At 39.2% G+C, this 22,761-nt stretch overlaps 1 protein-coding gene across 4 annotated transcripts in view; it reads left to right on the plus strand.

Annotated features, from left to right (window-relative positions):
- lrpap1 (low density lipoprotein receptor-related protein associated protein 1) overlaps positions 1-22,761 on the plus strand; it is a 141,368-nt gene that overhangs the window by 114,274 nt on the left and 4,333 nt on the right. For all 4 annotated transcript variants that reach the window (XM_051946350.1, XM_051946351.1, XM_051946352.1 and 1 more), the window contains 6 exons: positions 1,066-1,210; positions 4,550-4,680; positions 18,519-18,639; positions 20,822-20,977; positions 21,859-21,941; positions 22,490-22,666. In XM_051946350.1, the coding sequence (XP_051802310.1) occupies positions 1,066-1,210; positions 4,550-4,680; positions 18,519-18,639; positions 20,822-20,977; positions 21,859-21,941; positions 22,490-22,666 (813 nt within the window). The remainder of the gene's footprint in view (positions 1-1,065; positions 1,211-4,549; positions 4,681-18,518; positions 18,640-20,821; positions 20,978-21,858; positions 21,942-22,489; positions 22,667-22,761) is intronic.

The following is a 22,761-nucleotide window of genomic DNA, read 5'->3' on the forward strand; positions in this document are numbered from 1 at the left end:
AGTTAACATTAGCCGGCCTGTTAACATTGTCAGTTTACTGAAGTATGAAAAAAGTGTTTTTGTCTCCATTAAAGAACCCCACCAACAGTTGTCAGTATCAAACCAAAGTAATATCCTATTTTAACTTTTGTCTCATCATTATATATTGTTTATTTATCGATAATTATGCCTCCTAAAAGCATTGCTGGTCTCTCCACATATGACTCTTTATTTTCTTAATCTATTGCTTATTTTTGCTTATTTTATTATTCAGAACATGTTCAAGTTTTCTGCAATATACAACTGAGTAATGCATATTTATTTGTTGTGAATCAGATGAGGGATTTGACTGTTAAAAAGAAACAAAAAATAAGAAGAATTTTTGTGTTCTTTTATTTTTGTTGTTTTTCTGTCTCTTCAAATAAAAGAGGAATTTTTCAAACTAATCCCACCAAGAGCTGGTAATCCAGATCTGTTCGTCTTGAAAAGGTTGTATCTGGATTTAAATGATCCAGTCTAATGCTGTTTTAAAAACTCGCTCAATAGTAAGATGGATTACCAGATCCTGGATAGCAAAACACTAGCTTTCCAAATCTGCCTCATTCTGATCCAGAGCAACCAAGCACAAGTAATCACACAGCCATTTTTTTTTTTTTAAATGAATGAAATGTACCTTTTGGTCAACAGTAGAAGACTGTAGTTGTGGGCATCTCCCTGATGGGTAAAAGGTCTCCTTAAAGATAGGTTAATATAAATGTTGAGTAATTTATAACAAGTATAATTAATATTTTGCAGGTCAAAGCGGTCCCTCAGTTTATCTTTAGTGTCCTACTGCTATATTTCATTTAAACCGTTGCTGTGGTCAAACTGGGACTATAATCGTACTTTGAATTCCCCAAAAGTTGCCAAAACTCTGATTTCTATCTTCATCACAAACAAATAACCTGTATTTACCAACTTAATTAAGTGGTAGCTGTAGCATACAGCATGTTTACTGTTAGTACACTTTTTACTGTTCTGTCTGCCAGTCTTGTCCCTCTTTGTGTCCGACAAACCTTACAAGATCTGCTCGTTTTGGCTTGATAGATGCAATTGCCCCCAGTCCGGCAAGCTGAGCTGCACAGTGACCTGAAGCTCCAGGAGAAAGATGAGCTGCAGTGGAAGAAAATGAAGGTGGAGGGTCTGGATGAAAACGGGGAGAGAGAGGCTCAACTCAGACGTAACTTCAATGGTGAGACAGTTTCTGGAGTGAAGCAGTGAAGCGCAGTTTGTCCTGAGTGACTCTGCTGTAAATATTCAGTAACTCACCCTTCTTTTGAAACACTAAGCTGGAATTTTTATGATGTGACAAGTAGCGATGCTAAATGTTAACACGTAGCAGTTGGTAATCACCCAGTAGAAAAAGTGACATCAAAATGAAGCAGGTCCCATGCTACAACCTGGGAGTATTACAGGATTTCCTGTTATATTATTAAGTATCACACTGATCAGAAGCTGTATTGGCTGTGAGAGGCTGATGCTAATGTCGTCCTAATGACATGCAGGATCTTTTGAATAACCTCGTGTCCTGCATATTGAGTTGTGGAACCTTTGTGATGGATTAAAGGTTAAGAAAGCGTGGATTCTCCCAACTGTGAAATTTCATTAGTGTTGCTGTAAAGCAGGTGATCAGTCAAGACGGCAGGTTGAAGTGACGTTGATTTAGTTCAGGTCTGTGAAAGTCTGCTGAGACTGAGGAAAGAGCTAATGATGGCAACTGCACATATTTTTTGATTTTATATGCTTAAGATCAACAACATATGGCAATAACATAGACATATAGTTTACAGCACATTTTCCCTGGCTGGTAGAGTAATTTAATGGACACTTTTTTTTTGGAAGTATTGTATTTTTTATCCAAATCAAGGTTATACTGTTGCTTAAGTCTCTTTCCATTTAAAATTAACTCTGCAGCTCAATCCATACCCCATACTGAAGGAATGCTAATTTATTGATATGCAGTGTTGGCATACACATTTACCACATGCAAATTATGTGTATACATTAAACATCGGTAAAGAAATCTTTATTTCATCATTAGAGGATTCAAACATCCCATGATTCTTTACACTTCATTGATCCAAAGCAGTCATGGCACTTTTTCTAACCACAGGCATATGGAATGTAGTGGATTTAAAGCACCAGCATTAACACATTCCTTTGTGTATTTATTTTTTAACAGTTTTATGCTAAAATATGTTTTTGATTTTGCAAGCCAGCCATGATTAGTATTACCATTACAGGGTTTACGAAGGGTCACTTACACATGGATGTGCAGAGGATGCTATGAATATTTCATTCAGATACTAAATAATATGCAGTGTTTAGTGTAAAGATAAACTGTGACAAAATGATCGACAATTCAGACAGAGATGAGGTCCTACAGTTTGTTCAGATGACAACATGGGTGCTATTGCCAGTACAAAACAAGTTCTACAGAGATACAGTTTTTCCGCAAACTGAGGAATTTTCTGCTAAATTAAACACAAACTGAAATTGTTGTTTGTTTTTAATACAAGAGAGATATTGAAGACAGAAACTTTTCAGAAACATTTTAACATTGACGTACACAAAAGGACAATGGACACTGTGCAATGATGTCTACTGTAAAAAGTTGAAATGTTATTTGTCCTCTTTTGTCCTATACAAACAAGTATAACCTAAGAGAATAGAGATTATCCTTGTCTTTGAAACCCTGGAGCCGTTACATGAGGGAATATTTACCTCAGCACCTGCAGGCAGCGGGCCAACACTACACAACAGTCTGTTTAGCACGAGCAGCCGGTGGACACTTCCCGCCTCGTGGCAGCTCAGGCAGACATCCACCTGCTCTGGACTCCTCTCCCTCCTCACTCTGCAGTGGTGGGGTGACCTTCCTGCTCCAGGCAGAGCAGCAGAGTCACTTTCTGTTCCGTTGATGGCTAAATATAAATTTTTAAGGAGGACCTCAAGTCACCTGCTCCCCACTGAATCGTGTCCTTCTCCTTCAGTCAGTCTAATTGGGCTGAAAAAAACTTTCTTTCCTTATTGTCCTCTCTGCAGCACATCTTGATACATGCAGTTTGATGTGTCTAGAGACAAATTCTAACACTTTGCTTGTTGTAAATTGACTGATTTAGCTTGTTTTGCTGTTTATATTAGGTGTGGCTCGACTGAAGAGATTTAGCTGAAAAAAAGAATGAAATGTAAAATATACAAGCCCAGGAGAATGGCAGAGATTGTCTATAACTTCTTGTACCCTGTTTTTGAGGAACATTTTAAACCTTCGCCTTCTGTATATGGACCCACACTTTTAAGTATCACTAGTTAATAAGTGACATTGATGGGGTTTAACAAAGCTGAGATGGTGCTGAATCAGCCACTACAGTGACAGTTAACTGGAGCAGAATAATGAGGCCAGAGCTTCTGCAGGGCCAAGTCCAACTTTTGTGTGCAGCTCAGTATTTTTTCAGTAGGACAAATGTTGAACAATTTTACAGCAGAAATGGATGCATTTAGGAGTTTTGTTGTTAATCTCTTGTCTTGCACTTTGGAATCAGTTTTATTGCCAGTCATGTGAGGTGTAGCTTTGGTACACAACTTTAAAACAATGACAAGTAGAAAAATGTTAAAGGGGAACTTCGGTTTTTTCAACCTGGGGTCTGTTTCCATATGTAATTTCATATATGTGAGTGATGGAGAAATGAATTTTCGACATAGCTCCAGTATTTAGCCAGGCAGGCAGCTTAGCAGCTCAGCTAGCAGCTCGGCTAGCGAAAAGTATGGGGCAGCTGGCCCCCCCGCGTCAAAGTCTGCCCTAACGTGCTTTTGCCCCACACTGACCGGCTCAGATAGTCTCAATGAGTGTCCCACAACATACTAGAGATGAGAAGTGAACGAAAACCTCCACATTACCTGGCGATCGCTCTTTGTTGTGGTCTGTATCCAAATCTCAGGACGCTAGAAAGCAAATGTCGTTCCGAAATCGCGCGATAGATCGCGCCAAAACCGGTGTTTTGAAATTACATATGGAAACAGACCCCAGGTTGAAAAAAACCAAAGTTCCCCTTTAAAGACAGATAAGAAGCTTGTTTCCCTTGTATGTGCCCTGATGATTTCTGTTCAGTAATTGGTTTGAAAAATGAGCATTCTCTCCTTCCTTTATTCTCATCTTTAAAAATGAAGTTTTTCACTTGAAGAGTAACATGACAAAAAAGCACATCACCTTCTGTGCGCCACGCAATGTCCAAAAAAATGTGAAGTGTGTTTGATACGCTCTCATCCACTTCTGTATCTCCAAACCTTCTTTGTTGGCCTTGGAGATGATACTCCCTTTGCTGTTCTCTTTAAAATGTAATGATATTCTTTGACGTTAACGAGTTACAGTCAAGGGCTTTAGAGTCTTTTTTAAAATGATGACTACACCTCTTAGTGACTTTAGATTCTCTTGATTATTGGCTTCCTCCCCTGGCAGCTTCTAATGTTTCTTCGGGGTTAAGTTATGTTCATACCCTACAGCATTTGCTTGAAGTTATACTTATGTGTCTTGCAGTGATCCTGGCCAAGTATGGGATGGACGGCAAAAGGGACACTCGGCCACTGGAGAGCAACTTACTGAAAGACCACGACACCAAAGAGGGAGACATGTTTGATGACCCCCGACTGGACAAGCTCTGGAACAAGGTTTGTGTACAAAAGAGACAGATTACAAAATACTGACATTTCATTTTGAGTATGACGCCTAGATTTTATTGTCTTATTTTCATGGGGTCATTATGGGATTTGTGGGACTCCTCCGTTGCTGCTACTTTTTTAAAAAACCTGCCACAGCTGTGAGATAAAATGAGGACATGAACCTCAAATCAGCTAACAGAGAAGTGTCACTGGGCTTCAAATAAGAGAGATCAGGTGCAACAAACATTTGATAAGGTTACAGGCTTTTGATTTCACAGTTACAAGGTTCCCACCTAGCTCCACCAGTAAGTCCACGTTTTCTGGCAGTGTGTTGCAAGCATTGTACTCTCAATAAAATAAAATCTATTTTATAAGATGCTTTTATGTTGTGTGGCTGTCCAGTTCTCAGGAACATAGTATCTCTGGCACAAAAAAACTCACTTGGTCTTGAGGATCAACTGATTTTGGAGGTGAAAGGTCATTTATCCCTTTATTGTAAATATGATATGTCAGAGATGCCTGGAAGGATTTCTTCAAATTAGGCACAAACATTGATTGTTTTGTATCCAAAAGGTCAATGGTTAGCTTCACTGTAACATAAGTGTTCTGAAAAAACATTTTTCTGGCTTTTATTCCATACCATAATCCAGCAACAAAAAGAGTGATTGGTGGATCTAAAAGTGGTGACAGTAATTTTGGACTATTAAACTCACTGAGCGTCTTCATTGTGGATATTATGTTGGTCTGAGCAGACATGAATGTCAGCTGTAACTTTACTGGTTGGTGGAGGCATGCAACCGCAAACATTAATTCTTGGACATCTCAGAAACAGATGTAAAGTTCATCTGTCACCAGTCTGATGGTTAAAGCCATAAACTGTATGTAAAAGGTGAATGTAGCTTTTATTCAAGGCAACATCTTTAGCTGACCCTCTGGTCTTTAATGTTTGCTTCATGATATTTCATGTACAAGCTGAGTACTGCACAAATTACATGGCATTTGATATGCTAGTTTAACTAAGTCACTTTTGCCTTATTATGGAAAATTATGATTTATAAAATGCATTTTTGATATCTTAAAATGTCCTTTATACAGTTTGTTGATATCATTACTGGTAATGACACAAGCCCATTTAAAGAATTGGGGTTGGTCCCAATCGTAGCAATTTTTCTTTTTGTTATATTTTATTTATTTTGTTATGAGTTCTTTTTTAAGTCCTTTGTTTATACCTGCTATTATACACAGAGCAGAATACATAACGTAAAGCACGTTAGCGCTGGCTGGACGACATTAAGTCTCGTAGCTGTCTTTCTCATGGTGCCTGTTGCTAGCTGAACTCCCACAATTCTCTCTGCTTGCCAACATGGAGCAATGGAGATCAAAGAACCACTTCTGCCCTCTGGTCAGTGCAGTGTTGAACAGTATGAGGCTCCACCTGGTGGAACAACCAGGGACTGCAGCTGGTCTGTAATACATGTTTTGTCATGCATGTAGAGAATACAGGTTTTTGGAGCTTGTGGAGCAGATCTAGGAATGCATTTTTTTTCCTAGTGCATTGCAGAGGTATTCAGCTGACAATCATATATGCATGACTGATTTGAGTAACTTGAACTCATCTGGATATCTCTCATTATTACATTCTGGTTATAGTGCTCTGTCACAGGACTATCTCATTCTATATGGCAGCTGTGGACAATTCTGATGCCGCTACTATGTCTAAGCACAATCATGTGGACAGGTGCGGAAATTGTTTCATTTGGGACTGCAAGGCCAGTAATCCCCAGTGATTATGAAGACGCTGTTGATCAGTCAGTAATAAACCCACCGTTATTTCCTGCATCAATCAATCAGTATATACTTTATTGTCCCACTTAGGGAAATTTGTCTTGGACTCAGAGCTGTGCTACCAGTATTGTGCATAAAACACATAAAAACAATATTGCACGTAAGACACATAAAAAGAAACAGTATTGCGCTTAAAACACATAAAAGCATAAAAAAACCTAGTGTCCATGCACATTCTCCTGTGGAAGAGGAGCTGAAGTGGGCAGCTTATTATATGGTGTTTTTTCTTCATCTTTTATTATTTAAGAGATCATTGTGTCTCACAGCTAATGTTCCCTCTAATTTTTCTTGAGTCTGAGCAAACACACAAACTCCCTGAGCGGTCCCTTGGACCACTGTGAGCAACATCAGATGTGTGCACTGTGGTCACGCCAGCATCGCATCCATCCAAGTTACATGGTTTATTAAAAGAATCAAATGACAGCATTTACATTTTTGTTAAAGCACTTTGTCAACAGGAGCCAGTTGAAGGCTGCAGTGATTTTGGTGACACTACAATGTATATGAGTGAAGTTATTGAACATTTGTGTCTCTCTTCACTGTTGCAGCGGTGTTGCAATTTGCAGACGGTCCCTGTTCACTCCATAGATACCAATGTTATTTCTGCAGCTTGAAAGACAGCTACTTTTGACAAAACTGAACTCGTGGCAAATTGTCTGCCTTACAACGATGGGAAAGAGACAGCATTTATGTTTTGACAACCTATATCTAATGAGTCATAGATGCTGGAAGTCTGAATCTGTGAATATCTTTCCAACTTTAACAAATTTGGGGCCACTTCCACCCAAGGAGTAGTATATTAAATTTTGAAAAAAGCATTTAGCCATACTTAAAGCTTCAAGTGCTTTATTAACACGGAACTAAGAATTTTGTATTGTTTTATGATCACAGATTCTGTCTGAAAAGAAGTGGTGTCATTTTAAACAGTGAAACCCTACTATAAAATATAATGTAATGAGCCAAGTGTGCAATACCGGATTCTGCAAAAACATAAACAACTGAATGCAGAATACTGTACAAAGAAATTCTACAGACATTTTTTTTCATCTAAATCTTATCTTGACAAAGTTAATGTATTAACTTATGTATGTGTTCGTATTTATAGATTTGTTTAGTACTGTTAACATCAGAGTTCTGAGTTTTTCTTTAGATAGGCAAAGGCCATTTATTGATCAAATACAGGCTATCAAATTAATGTTTGTTAAAAACCAAAAAGCATTAAAAAAATAAATAAACAACTTGGGCATTTATTGAGTCACTAAAATACTGTAGAGTCTACGGCCACATCAGCATGACTGTAGGCATCCTCTGGTAAGTTCACATCCAGATACTGTAGCAAATCTAGCTGATCACATCATGATGTCCCTTACCATATGGACTTCAGGAGATGATTGGGGATGAAAAACTGTGACCTGCTGGTTGGGTTCTCTCTGTTCTCATGTTTCGTACATGTTGGTCTCCTGATGCTGCCTTACTTCAGCCAGTCCATGAGCAACAGAAAACACAGTTTGCGCTGTGCCTATTGCCAGGGGTTCTAGTACATTTGCAAACGTTTTTGCTTCTTTGGACGTGGTGGAGTTTCGGGTGTAGACATTTTTAAACGCGCAGGAGCAGCAGCATCTGTAACCAGGCAACCTGCGAGAGGACAGGGCAAGACAGGCACACAGAGAAGTCTGTCTGCTGGACCTGACATTGTGTCCTCGCTACTTACACACGTGGACAAAATTGTTGGTACCCCTCAGTTAAAGAAGGAAAAACCCACAATTCTCACTGAAATCACTTGAAACTCACAAAAGTAACAATAAATAAAAATTTATTGAAAATTAAATCATCAAAAACAGCCATTACTTTTGAATTGTTGATTAACATAATTATTTTAAAAAACAAACTAATGAAACAGGCCTGGACAAAAATGATGGTACCTCTATAAAAGATTGAAAACTATTTGACCAGAGTGACATGATTAACTCAGGTGTGTCATTTAATTGACATCACAGGTGTTTCCAAACTCATAATCAGTCAGTCTGCCTATTTAAAGGGAGACAAGTAGTCACCCTGCTGTTTGGTGAAAAGGTGCGTACCACACTGAACATGGACAACAGAAAGCGAAGGAGAGAATTGTCCCTGGACATCCGAAAAAAAATTATAGACAAACATCTTAAAGGTAAAGGCTATAAGACCATCTCTAAACAGCTTGAAGTTCCTGTGACAACAGTGGCTCATATTATTCAGAAGTTCAAGACCCACGGGACAGTAGCCAACCTCCCTGGACGTGGCCGCAAGAGGAAAATTGATGACAAATTGAAGAGACGGATCGTTGGAATTGTATCCAAAGAGCCCAGAGCAACCTCCAAAGAAATTAAAGGTGAACTCCAAGGCCAAGGTACATCAGTGTCAGATCGCACCATTCGTCGTTGTTTGAGCCAAAGTGGACTTCATGGGAGACGACCAAGGAGGACACCACTGCTGAAAAAAACTCATAAAAAAGCCAGACTGGAATTTGCAAAAATGCATGTTGACAAGCCACAAAGCTTCTGGGAGAATGTCCTTTGGACAGATGAGACCAAACTGGAGCTTTTTGGTAAGGCACATCAACTCTATGTTCATAGACTCAAAAACCAAGCATACGAAGAAAAGAACACTGTCCCTACGGTGAAACATGGAGGAGGCTCAGTAATGTTTTGGGGCTGCTTTGCTGCATCTGGCACAGGGTGTCTTGAAAGTGTGCAAGGTACGATGAAATCTGAAGACTATCAAGGCATTCTGGAGAGAAATGTGCTGCCTAGTGTCAGAAAGCTTGGTCTCAGTCGCAGGTCATGGGTCTTCCAACAGGACAGCGATCCAAAACACACAGCCAAAAACACCCAAGAATGGCTGAGAGAAAAGCGTTGGACTATTCTAAAGTGGCCTTCTATGAGCCCAGATCTGAATCCCATTGAACATATGTGAAAGGAGCTGAAACATGCCATTTGGAGAAGACACCCATCAAACCTGAGACAACTGGAGCTGTTTGCTCATGAGGAGTGGGCCAAAATACCTGTTGACAGCTGCAGAACGCTCATTGACAAATACAGAAATCGTTTAATTGCAGTGATTGCCTCAAAAGGTTGTGCAACAAAATATTAAGTTATGGGTACCATCATTTTTGTCCAGCCCTATTTCATTAGTTTGTTTTTTAAATTAATTATGTTAATCAACAATTCAAAAGTGATGGCTGATTTTGATTATTTAATTTTCAATAAATTTTTATTTATTGTTACTTTTGTGAGTTTCAAGTGATTTCAGTGAGAATTGTGGGTTTTTCCTTCTTTAACTGAGGGGTACCAACAATTTTGTCCACGTGTGTAGGTCCTATGAAGATGGAATTGGCTGCTCTTAATATTTCCTGTGTTTTATTTTGTTCATTATACAGTTTTGATGAGTGTGTGACAGACGTGTACAGGACATGTATGAAAATACGGAACAGTTTGCGTCCCATATGGGGGGGTATGAATCGGTAGACAGACCAAATATACAAAGGAAGTGCAGCTATTTTAATACAAATAATGATCTATCAGTTAGAACATGGTGAAAGCGCAGCTAAAGTTAAGTTAGCGAAACTATGGATAAGCAACGTTTCCTTTTACTTCCAGAAAAATACAAGCCTCATATTTGCTATTTATTTGTTTTAGTTTGTTGGTATTTATCGGTGGAGCAGCAGCACATTTTCCACAGACAGTTTTACTCTCCGTTGTCTTGTTTTATTCAGTTTTCAGTTCAGTAATTCAGTCCTTTGGCTGACTGGACCAACAGACACTGAAGGACTCTGACAGCTGGTGGGTAATAAATGATAATTGGAGTTGGTAGAGTTTATTTGTGTGTGTGTTGACCAAAGAAGAGAGTTAGCATGCAGTGAATATTAGCTTTAATGTTAATTAGTGATGTTAGCCGAGCTGGCTGACCAGTAATGATTTGCAGCTAAATGTAGCATGAACCCAATGATGTTTGTGTTGTTTCCTGTCAGCAGCTGAAGTGTGTCGTGTTCCTGTAATGTGGTTCATTAAGATCATAAAACTAGGGCTGGTTGATGTTAATGTAACGTTCAGGAAACTTAAATGTGATTAAAACAGTAACGTTAATGTTCTAGTTGTCAGTAATCAGCTTAAATTTGACACAGAAACAGACTCTGATAGTTTTAAATGACATCAGTTCATTAATTTGTTGAAAATGCTCTTATTTGTTGTTGTGATGTTACTGTTGACTCATTAAAACCAGATGATCTGTGTTGAAGACATGTTTCGTTTTAGTATCAGAAGTACAAGAAGGAAAATGGAAGTTTAGTTCTGTTACGTCAAAGATTTCCGGAATAAAATAACGAAATGAGTCTTGATGCCTTCAACTTTATTTTACAATAATGAAATAATCATAGATAACAAGACGACCTGGTCATCAATATCCCCCGCCACATGTGATGTCTATGAGTCTATATCCAAAATAGTGATCAAGGGCCATAACTCTGTTAAATATTATTGCACAGGTCTCATTTTCGAACTTGATGAAGGTGTCCATGGTGTGAAGCTACACTCTAAATTTCGTAATCCTAGCTGTAATAGTTTCCGAGAAAAGCTGTCCCCTTCATCTCGGACGGATGCACGGACGGACGGAGGCCAAACCTATATCCCCCTTTTCCACTTCGTGGAGGCGGGGGATAATAAAAATATAAACGGCAGAGAAAATCTGAGGGAATAATTTCCTGAACAGTCTATGAAGTAAAAGCAGCTTTTTCTCCTGAAAGATCAGAATCGGCTCCAAAACCTGCATCTGACAGCATGAAGTCAACCAGAAATAAAAGAAAACGACTTCTTTCCGATCACATCTGTTCTGCTGCTCACATTCTTCACCTTTATAGTCCACTTTTAAAAGTTCAGCAGACGGTGCTCTGCTTTGGAGTGTGATGATGTGGAGAGTGAAGTTTCCGTTTCACCCACAGCATGCTTTAGGGCACCTGGGTCTGGCTTGATGTTTGAAATACTGACTGATAGCTCAGATTTAACTGTCTGTAGTTCCGTTTTGATGGATGTTAAATTTTCACTCCAAGCCGCCAGGAGCTGGGTCTTTAAAATAACCACCATCTCGTTACAGAGTGAAAGTAGCAGTTACTCCTTACGGTCACAGATTGCAGCATCTGAGGGCCTCTTCAAAAGAAGACGTAGTTGATGAAGGCGTTCTAGAGCAGGGCCAGAAAGACCACGACCAAGCAGCCTGGAGATCTTAGGCAGCGTCTCCCTCAGGTGGGAGTCAGCGGTGTTCACGGTCAGGTCTGTGGTAATCCTGTCAAAAAAACAAAACAGAAAAAAATCAAGATTATAAATCAACATGTAACCTAAGCACTCTGTGTGTAACACCATAGTATAGGATGTAATTCAGAAAATGTCAAAGTATAGTATACTTTTCAAGAATAACACAGTATGGCCACTAGTTCATAGTATAGCATGTCGGCAAAAAAACCCAATAGATTATTATGTGGTTCAAAAAGTGCAAAATGATAGGATGTTGCCTATAATTGTCATGTATGATATGTGGTTCAAAAATATCATAGTGCCATATATTGTCAAAATAGTATGTTATTCAAGAAAACATAGTATAATATGTGGTCTAAGAAATGCCATTGCACAAGTAAAGGTATAGTAATTTTGAAAACTGTTAAAATTCTTGTAATATGTTAAAACAAAAAAGTCATATTAATATGTCAGTTAAAAAAGTCTATAGTCTATCGCCCAACAAACATCATAGTATAGCAGGTCGCTCTAAAAATGTCAGACTGTAGCCTTTGGTCCAAAAAATGTTGTTCTGTCCCGGGTGTCTCAAGTAGTTGAGGAGCAACACAGAAACAGTCCAAACGCTGGTTTCCAGAGGGTTAGATGAATATTTATTTGAAAGAGTAAGTTTACAACAACACAACATGTGAGGGGGTTAAAAGCAAATGGGTGTTAGTAAAATAAAAATAAATAAACAGAACTAAAAGTGAACTTCACGTTGACATTGATGGGCATTCCAACGCAGGAACAAAAAAAAACTCTTCCTGTTCACCTCTTAAAACCCAAGAACACACCGCAGTAGCACCCTAAACTAAAACTACCAATGGCTCTCTGTTTTCCTTTCTGAACAGTTCAAAGGTTCCTCTCTATCTCCCCACACATGCACCAACCACTGGAACACATCTCCAAAGTTGTGCTGAAGCTCAGCTTCCCCTCAGAAGAAGTGCCGCCAGATGAAGGAGCCTTTTGAGAGGCAGCTGACATCTTGATTGGATTGTACTTTGGTCTGTTCAATCCAGCTTCAGCTCCAGAGATGGCAGGCAGGACGAGTCAATGGAGGCCGGAGTGCAGCGGCCCAGGGCCAGAATAAACAAAGTAGCATAGTATGTCTGTTAGAAAACATCATAGTATAGCCTTTGGGATGAAAAAACACCATCATATACATCGTATATTTAATAAATAACAAGTCAAAGTAAAGAGACATACATTGTAGTAATTGTGGGCTGACTGATTTACTGATTATCAGTACTTTAATTTTTACTGATTTACGGTAATAAATAAATTTATAAATGGCGCTACTTTGGCTCTGAACCTTTATCTACTGTGGTTGCTCTGTCTTCTGGAGTGATTTGATTGGTTATGCGTCACGAATAAAACTCCTTTAACTTAACATCTGTAAACAAAACAAAAACGTATCAACAAAGTTTTCTGTTTTCTGGAGTTTTCTGAAGAGAAGCTCCAGTATGAATATCACACATTTGTTGTAAATAAATGTCCTTTAATTAGACATTGTCACGCAAAAGTTGGATTTCCCTTTAATGATGTTGAAATCTTTGATTGTTTTGTTGATGTTGGTTTCCAAATGTTTTTTGACACTCGGCCCCAAAGATTAAAACCTTTTACGGCTCACAAGCTGCAACAATTCACACATTATCAACTATCTTTCTGACTAAACTAAGATTAAAAAGAGTGGAAAAACTGCCTGATTCCTGCATCATGAATGTAAATCTTTTTGGTTTTTATGACATTAAACTAAATATATTTGGGTTTGACATTTTATAAATCAAAACAAGAAATTAATTTTTGCAGAAAACAATCAACAGATTAATGGACAAAGAAAATGTGTTTTCCGACATATATGGCTGAATTACTCCAACATTACAAGATACATACAATTTAAATTCAGTTTTATTTACATAGCACCAGTTACAGGTCAAATTATCTCAGGACGCTTTATTTTTATATTTTTTGTCATATTTTAAATATGACAAAGTAAGAAATTTCAACCTCGACTAATCCAATTTATTATTTGTTTTTTGAGAGACTAATCGACAATTCAAATAATTTTCTCCACTAAAACTAATAAACATGAGGTCAAATAGAAGGAACAGTTTTAAATCCTGCAGTCCCACGATGACAAGAATAAAGTTTCTTAACAAAAACTAAATCTGTTGCTGGATTCCATTAAAGTCCTAATAAAAGATAATAAAGTGTGATACTAAAGGTTTGTGGTGCTAAAAATCTCAAAGTAAAGATATCAAGTCGAACATCGAGAAGGAGGTTGATAAATGTTGACCTCCCTTCATTTCTCTGGAGCCGACTCCATGGCTTTTATGAATGCTGGTTAAAGATCTGCTCTTCTCGTCATCTTCCTTGTAGTCACTGTAGTCGCCGACTTCAACACCTCTTCATGACAAGTTCTTCTTCCTCCGACCTGGTGGAAACTCGAGAAACTCGGGAAATCCGTTGAGACTCGGATTTTCAAAAAAACTCGTCGGGCGGGGGAAGGTGTGGTGGGCGGTGGGGGAGTAGAGGGGGGCAGTGGGGGGAGATGGGGGGAGGCCGCTATCCACCTCCCCTCCTACTCTCTGCCCTGACTCCACCCAGGCCCCACCCATGTGGTCACTTGGAAACTATGATGACAAAGGGACGACAAAATTATGTGTTTTTTTTATCTGATCTGTAGCTCAGTGAGTTGAGGGTGTGCCTATGGAGCTGCAGGTTGCCGGTTCAAGACCAGACCCTTCTTAAATTTTCTGAAACTTAGATGAAAACAAAGGAAGAAAAATGCCAGTGGTGGGTCTTGAACCTGCTACCTTCCACTTGGTAGTCTCTCTTCTTACCCCCTGAGCTACTCACTCAGATACTGATGTTTCTTTTTTTGGGGCATTTAGCTTCTATTTTTTGCCGTTTTCGAGTTTGTTTGTTTTTTTACTTGAGTCTCGACTCGACCATTTTTCCCAGGGGGTTGGACTTCAGCCTTTGTGCTGGAGGGTTGAACCCTCAGTTTCAAGACTTTCCAAAGCCTCCAGACCTCCCGAGTCCTCAGGACCTGAGCTTTCAGACAGTCTGAGGGGTGAAATGTTCTAAGTCCCACAGTAGATCTCTGTTAGTTTGAACTTTGAGACAGTCTGAGGGCTGAAAATCAAGAAGTTCCTGAGTATACCCCTGTTAGTTTGAACTTTGAGACAGTCTGAGGGCTGAAATCTTTGAAGTTTCACAGTAAACAGTAAAGTTTGTGGAGATCAGAAGGTAACATTAGTTTGATCAATGCCTTCAACTACTAGTAGACTTTATGTGGAAAGCAGTTTTCTGAAATGAGTTCTTAGTAAATCTGTCCACAATCAAACCAAGAATATAGAAAGAGGAAATGTTTGAAGAAACAACTTGATGTTTTCACTTCAGACTAGAAAAGGCTTTAAGACCTTTATCTGTTTTTGCTCTTTTTGATCGTTTTGTCTCTTCTGTTTAATATGATCTTCTAAAGTCTAACTGCTGTCGTTTCAATGTCATGTTTTGTCTTTAGTTTGATTCTTCTTAAATGTTTAGTTTTACTCTTTTCTCACCTTTTATTCTTTTCTAATGTCTGATTTGATTTTGAAATGTTTTGTCTTTTTGATGTTTGTTGTTTTTTCAAATGTTTTATCGGCTTGTTTGAAAAATTTCCTTTTCTTTCCCAACATTTAATTTTGAAATTAAATCTAAGGTTTTTCTTTTTAAATGTTTTACCACCTTTTAATGTCATAAAACATTAATTTTCTTTTTAAATGTTTCATTGTATTTTCTGTTTAATTCTTATTTAAAGTTTTGTCTTTAAGATTTAATTTTCTAATTAAACATTTAATTTTTAAATGTAATGTCTTTTTAAAGCTTTAATAATCTAATTAAATGTTTTGTATTTTTTAAATGTTTAATATCTTCTTGCTTAATTGTATTTTTTAAATGTTTAATTATCTAAAATATTTCATCTTTAATGTTTAATATTTCTGTTTAGAAAGGTTTAATTTTGTAATTACATGTTATGTATCTTCTGTTTAACTACCCAACTAAATATTGTCTTTGTTTAATATAATTTAATTTTCAATTTTCTTAAGTTTCACTGTGTTAAATGTTTTTCCTTTGATTTAATTTTTTTTAAATGTAGTTTATTTCTTTAATGTTTTTTCTGTCAAGATTTTAACCCCAACCTTAAAAACGAAACAAACCTTTAAATCACAATGAAAACACTTCTGTTATCACAATCATGAGTTAGTCAATTCAGTTTATCAATTCAACTTTATTATTTAGCACCTTTCACACAGATGACAAAAATAAACAAGCAAAGAGAAAAGAAATCTATGCTAAAACTATGGTTAAAACTCAAAAACATTTTTAAAAAAAGATTTAACTTGGTGATAAAATATGTTGTGCCCAGGGGCTGGAGGGCGTTTACTGAAGTCTTCTTGGGCGCATACGGTAAATCATTTAAAATAGAAACTTGATATTCAGTTTAAAGAAAGTGGAGAGGGACTGGTGCTTTCAGACCAAATAACTACAGACTCTTCACAACCTTCTCAAACTCTTGGTACAGGACCTCACCACACGGGTCAAGAAGGCTTCCTTCTCATTTCTACTCTGAAGCTCACCTTCTCCTGCTCAAACTACTAACAAATGTTTCTGCTGCTCTCAAGTCTGGTCTCCAGAACTTCCTAAAAACTCTGAAAGTCTCTTCTGCTGCAGGTTGCTTTGTAGAACTGTTACAGAAAACTTCACTAAACCACACGGAGGGGCCTCAAGATAGTCGTCTAAATGAAACCGTACAAAAACCAAACTAGCACAACCCAAATGCTAAAGTCTCCTGCAGCCTACCAGAGAACCTCTTTAAACAGAGAATCGGGACAGGAACTCTTACCTTCTGGACAACAAACGTTGGTTCACAAACAAGAATACAGAATGTGTCAGACCAAAAACCTCTAAAGACTCACTACAGCCAAGATAAAGACACAACTCGGCTGCACCAAATCCACTAATCACTGTACAGATTAGCACCATGTGCTAACTGTGGCTAAAGAACCACATTTACCAAGACAGCCATTCAGTAGAAAGCCCTAAAACACACCAAGAAACACATTACAGACGATTTTACTGCTGGAAGCTGCAAGCCAACGCCTAAAGAACAAACTAAAGCAACCCAGCTCAGTGGTGAAGAGAAGCAGAGGAAATGTTTGACTGCAGACATAAAGCAGGAAGACACTGAGCTGCTCAGGTGTTCCTGATAACACCAAGCAGCCACCTGGACAGCCAATAGGAACAGAGCTTACTGGAAGTCCAGAGGGCTGGCTTAGTGAAGTAAATTTAGTTTAAAGGTGAAGCAGAAAGTTAACAGAAAAAGTTGAAAACCACCTTCTGATACCTGAAATCTCTGAATTTTCACACACAGAACGCCTGAACATGTCAAACTGGTTTCATAGTAGAACCTTCACTGTAAAAACGTCATGGTATGGTGTGTTGTTAAAAAAAAACATTACGGCCCGGCTGTGTAGGGTCGCCAATGAGCGACACAAAAACAGGACAAATGCTGGTTTCAAGGGGGTTGAAAGAGTAAGTTTACAACAACATGTGAGCAGAAAAATCATCAAGTCTGTCTTTAGTTCAAAATATTAGTTTTTGTCTTATTTATTGACCAAACTTTTCAGGAAGTAGATGAAGAATAATTAAAGCTCTCATGTAGAAGTCCAACCTATTTTGGATCCTTTTGGAGAGTTTAATCTTAGAGTTTGTAAAGCTGTTGAGTTTTTAGAGTCACATGGATTATTTTGACCTTTAATAACCGAGTCCTGAAATAAAATTGCAGTTGTGGATGTTTGTCATTTATTCTGTACTAAACAAATACCAGCAGCATAAATCTCAAATGTCATTATGAGGAGTCTGGATTGAGGTTTCTCTCTTGATAATGATGAAAACATGAAATTTAGGTTATTTTAAAGGAATTTTATACCTTAAATCTTTGAATGTTGACCTAAAAGGTTGGTTTCAGGAAGTATTCCACCTACAAGGTCCTCACACGTCGACCTTAAAGGAACATTCACCAAAAATCCCTGAACATGCACCTAAAATGTTGGTTTAACCGAGTATTCCATCCAAAATCGTGAACGAGACCTGAGGGGCTGGTTAAAAAGAATATTCCACCTAAAACCTCAACTAGGGCAGTATGTGTGGCAGCGACAAACGAAAGAAGTCCTCTCTTGGTGGAAGAACCGCGTCCGATTGTCAGCTCCCTTTCTGCTCTTACCTTAATTCACTAAACTCAAGTGCCATGGAGGACTTGAGTAGTTGATGTTTCCTACTGCAACCTTCTCTTTTTCAGCTTTTTCCACGTCCGATCACTCCCGACCCGGTTTTTGTTGACGTTTTTGACCCTTTTTCTGAGCTTTGACCAATCCGAGAACACAGAATTTCTGTGCGCTGAGATCGTGTCAGCAGTGCACAGCTTAGAGGGAACAGTGCTCACGGCGTCCCCTTAATAAGAGAACACAGAAACCCAACAGTTGCACTGATTATTACACTGCCAAACGGCTGCAACCAATGTAAAAAATTTAATCTGGAGCACTGCTCAGTGCCAAGCTTTGACTCTTTGGCTTACTATTTTTTTCTAAAGTATCCCTGTTATTCTGTTACTTTTGTGACTAACTCCACTCTACCTCTGATTGCTCTTCCCCCTGCAAGGCCAAGAGCTCTGGAAAGTTCTCCAATGAGGAGATGCTGAGCCTGAAGAGGGAGTTCCAGCACCACAAGGACAAGGTCCACGAGTACAACATCCTCATGGATACCGTCAGCAGGACCGAAGGTGAGCTGCATGAATCACTGTCTTTGCTCTTCTGCCAAGCAGGGGAGTCACACCACCTCTGCTGAGTTTTATTGGTATTATTGGAGGCCAGGTTTACAAGCTTTAAAGTCCTGTCCTCCTTTCTATTGCTATGCTCTTGTTTTATTTGAGTTCTCTCTCTCTGCAGTACACACTGTCCATCTCCTCAGCTCTCACCAGCTCTTTTCATGCTATATAAGTGTTTGTATGCTGGCAAAGTTGCGGTTCTTGTCCTAGAGGGTTGCACTACAAAGGAAGATTAATGGGTTAGTGAGGTATGTTGAGCTGAAAGTGTTCAGTGTCAAAAAGCTGGCTGTCTTTTAACCTTAGCAGATCGCCATGGTAACTAATGCCGCACAGCTCTTGTTCAGTTTCTGACAAATCGGATCAGAAACTCAGCTGAGGGAAGACGTTTTATCTGCCAACCTGTGCATTACTAATACTAGTGAATATACCTGTGCAGTTACATTATTGCATACTGTGCATTGTGTTGCCATGGGAACCTACGTGCATTCAGTTGGCAATGCAGAAAACATGAAAAATATGTTGTTGTACTTACTACACTACTTTGCTGTCAAGGCCGTTTTACACTACTGATACTGCATCTAATAGAACACATATTAGAAAAGTGATTGGTCAATTGTGGTATTTGTTACATTGAACATTCCATGTATGACATTAGCTTGAATTTAAATGTGTCCAAAAAGCAAAGTGATATCTGCAGTGTCAGGTCTAAGTGCACTTCTTCAATATGTCTTTTAAATCTATGAAGTTTGTGAAGCTGTGCGGTCAGAAATAAGCAGCTGCAATAAGAATCAGAAGGGTGAAATAATTTGATTAACTGACAATAATTTTATACCATCATCATTTCTTGTGTCATTTGCAGTAACAGTGTTTTTTTTCCTGTAATAAGTATTTATATCCAACATAGCTCTCCATTATAACAACCTGTTGACTGAAGTAGGGAGCACAGGATTGGTCCATTTTGGTCACATGACATGTTAAACACCTCCTTTAATTTTAACACGTAGAGTCTGAAGAAGAAAGTCTCGGTGGACACAGTAGGTTGATGCCTTCATAGCTTTCATCATCTCAGATGAGGATTTTAGATTTTGTCCGTTTGGGTTACACAAAGAAAATAAATAAAACTTTATTTTCCCACTATGAAGGCGGTTTACAAAGTAAGGTAATGCAGAAACTGCACCTTCTCCCTTCTCTTTTTCTCGTATTTGGCTGTTCTGCACAGTACTGTTTCATAGGCTCGGAGTGTTCAGTCTGTAGTGCTCTGTGTTTGTTCAGTCTTGTGGTCATGTACGTAGGTGGCAGGTATCAGACTGCACATGTTGCCACCCACTGCTCTCTGCTCTATCTGCGCCTGTCACATCACATCAAGCTGTGAGTTTTAAGCAGAGCTGATGGGCCCCACTGTGTTTCAGATAGACATGTGGAGGACAGGCACGTCTCTTTTGAATGTGACTGACACTTTGCAGCTGTTTTTTTTGCCAGAACATTTCCTTTAGCGCTCCACAGTGTTACGTGAATGCCCAACAAGCCGGAGGTACTTTTCTGCTTGTCTGATGTACTTAAATATTGAGCCAATCACACGTTGTCTTGAGGGGAGTCTCTGTGCACCTCCACAACATCCTCACCCATTCCATCTACTGCCTGTCTGGGATCCCCAGCCTTCATTTAGTTCTTTTTTTTTTCTCTCTGCTTAAACCAAATGCCAACCATTATCATTTAGCTGTGCCGTCCACCTGGCCTTTGTTTGATTTTCACCTCCGTGCCTGAGTTCGACGGGCAGGAATCTCATAACCTCACAGCGGTATTAACCCGTGAGATTAAGCTCATAGGCTGCTTCAAGTTCTTGTGGAAAAATAAATCATATATATTAAGATAAAGGCAGTCGTATGAAATGTCATAGAGGTTTTACAGGTTATTTTATAGGTACAACTAAACTCTCCTTATTAAAGGCTGCTTTTCTTCCACTTTTTATTGCTTTACTCTCCGTGTCCTACTTTATTTTTCCTTACTTTTTGTTCTTCCTCCACTCATCCCCTCATCCATTACCCACTCGCCTCACTCCGCCGGCTTTTGACTCCTACCTCTGTCCGACCACCTCCTCTGCTCCCATTTCTTTCACTTTGTTTGTTTGTCTAAACAGAAATACACAAGAATGTGATCTCTCCCCTGGAGGGCGATGCCAAAGAGCACGTGCTGCACCAGAAGCACACAGAGCTGAAGCAGAAAATGAGAGACCTCAACCAGGGCTTCGAGCGCCTCCGTAAGCTCAGCCACGAGGGCTTCACTGAAGACAGCGGTGAGGACGAGAAAAAAAAAAACAAAACACATACACACATGCTCAGCTTGTCTCTTTTCTGCATCTCAGTCTTACTCTGGATTTATCTCATCAGCTTAATTACTGGGATTTGTAATCATAATAACACACTGCTGCATCGTGGTTGCCGAGTGTTGATATGCAGGCGGCTTAAGTGTTTTGGTGCATTTAGTTTAAAAATTGTCTCTTCAGTATAAAGGATGCTAGAAAGAAGAGTCTGAAAGAGGTTATTTAAAGCGGCTCATGGCGCTGCATTCATTCAGTGACGTGAACCAGCTCGTCTTTGTGCTGTTTAATGGAGAAAACATTACTCTTGATCACATTTTCTCAAAGCTTGTCTTCTGTATAACACTCCTCAGCGATATTACAGTGTCATATTGGACTGCTTTTAGTCGGGTGTAGTGCAGAGCTTGTGTGAGGTCTCAGTGGGAGTCTGCTGGGGAGTTTAGATGAAGGCGATGTACCTTCCGTTGATTCATAATGACTCCTTCACTTTGTCTCTCTTTGTTCCCCCTCCAGGTTGTTTCTCATTCAGCCTCTTGTTCTCATCCTCCTTCCTCTTGCACAAAACTGTCTTAACCTCTTTTTTTTTCTTCCATCTGGTTTTGTTACATGTGCAGTTTTGTAGTATAAATGTGTCAAAGCACCTCAAGCTGGAATTTGAATGCGAGCAGCTTTCTTATTTTGTGCTTCAATAAAATGACTGAGCAGCAATGGTAGGTTATCGTGTCGTTGCGATTGTATCTTAAAAACTACCTACTGTTCCTGCTCCTCCTCAAAACTCCATCCCTCTCAAGTATTGTTGTGGCTCCAAACTGTCGCCTTGGATTATTTGCGTCTTTCTCTCTCTTCCTGCTCTGTAGAGTTTCGGGAGCCTCGTGTGATTGAGCTTTGGGAGGCTGCCAAGAGAGCCAACCTCAGCAAAGATGAGCTGGACTCTCTCAAGGTAACGCTCAACATCCCTTGTTGCAGTTTTTTGGACACTTGTGCTTTCAACTAATCTGTTTCAAGATAACACTTTTTGTTTTATCAGAGTGCCGCAGGCCAACTTTTGGAGTACAAGTCTTAAAAACTTTTTAATCAAGCACTCTTTTGCTAACTGTGGTATTAACAGCATTACTTCGTTGTGTAATTTGTAGCCAAGTACTACTTGTGTTTGCTGAGCCACGAAAACGGAGAGAGCAACTTATTATTCTAATCACATTTTATGCATTGCACATTTTAAATTCATAAGTATGCCGCTCTCGTATTACTCACTGTGCTCTTTTCACCCTTTGTCCCTTGAGCAGATGAATGCAGCGAGCAACTCAATTTCAGTTTCAATTTTTTTTAAGCTACCTGGGGAAACATTCAGCTAGAATTTTCTCCGTGTTATTTCCTCCCTAGTCACCACTTGAGATGCGTATCGGCTCCCCTGTGCAGCTGTGCATGTAATTGAAGGTGAACTGAACTTACACCCCTCTACGTTTGCCCTCCTTTTTCACGTTCATTTAGGAGGAGCTGCATCACTTTGAGACCAAGGTGGAGAAGCACAGCCATTACCAGGAGCAGCTGGAGCTGTCCCACCAGAAGCTGCGACATGTGGAGGCCTTAGGAGACAAAGAGCACATCAAGAGGAACCAGGAAAAGTACAACACGCTCGCCGAGAAGACGAGGGAGATGGGCTACAAGGTAGGCAGAGATAAGGGGAAAAAAAAGGGGAGGTTCTGCTTGCTTTTACTCTGCAGTGACTGTCCGACTGCAGTATTAACTAATAGAATACTGAA

The sequence above is a fragment of the Acanthochromis polyacanthus genome, chromosome 3 (genome assembly GCF_021347895.1).
Source record: "Acanthochromis polyacanthus isolate Apoly-LR-REF ecotype Palm Island chromosome 3, KAUST_Apoly_ChrSc, whole genome shotgun sequence".
NCBI classification, from domain to species: domain Eukaryota; kingdom Metazoa; phylum Chordata; class Actinopteri; family Pomacentridae; genus Acanthochromis; species Acanthochromis polyacanthus.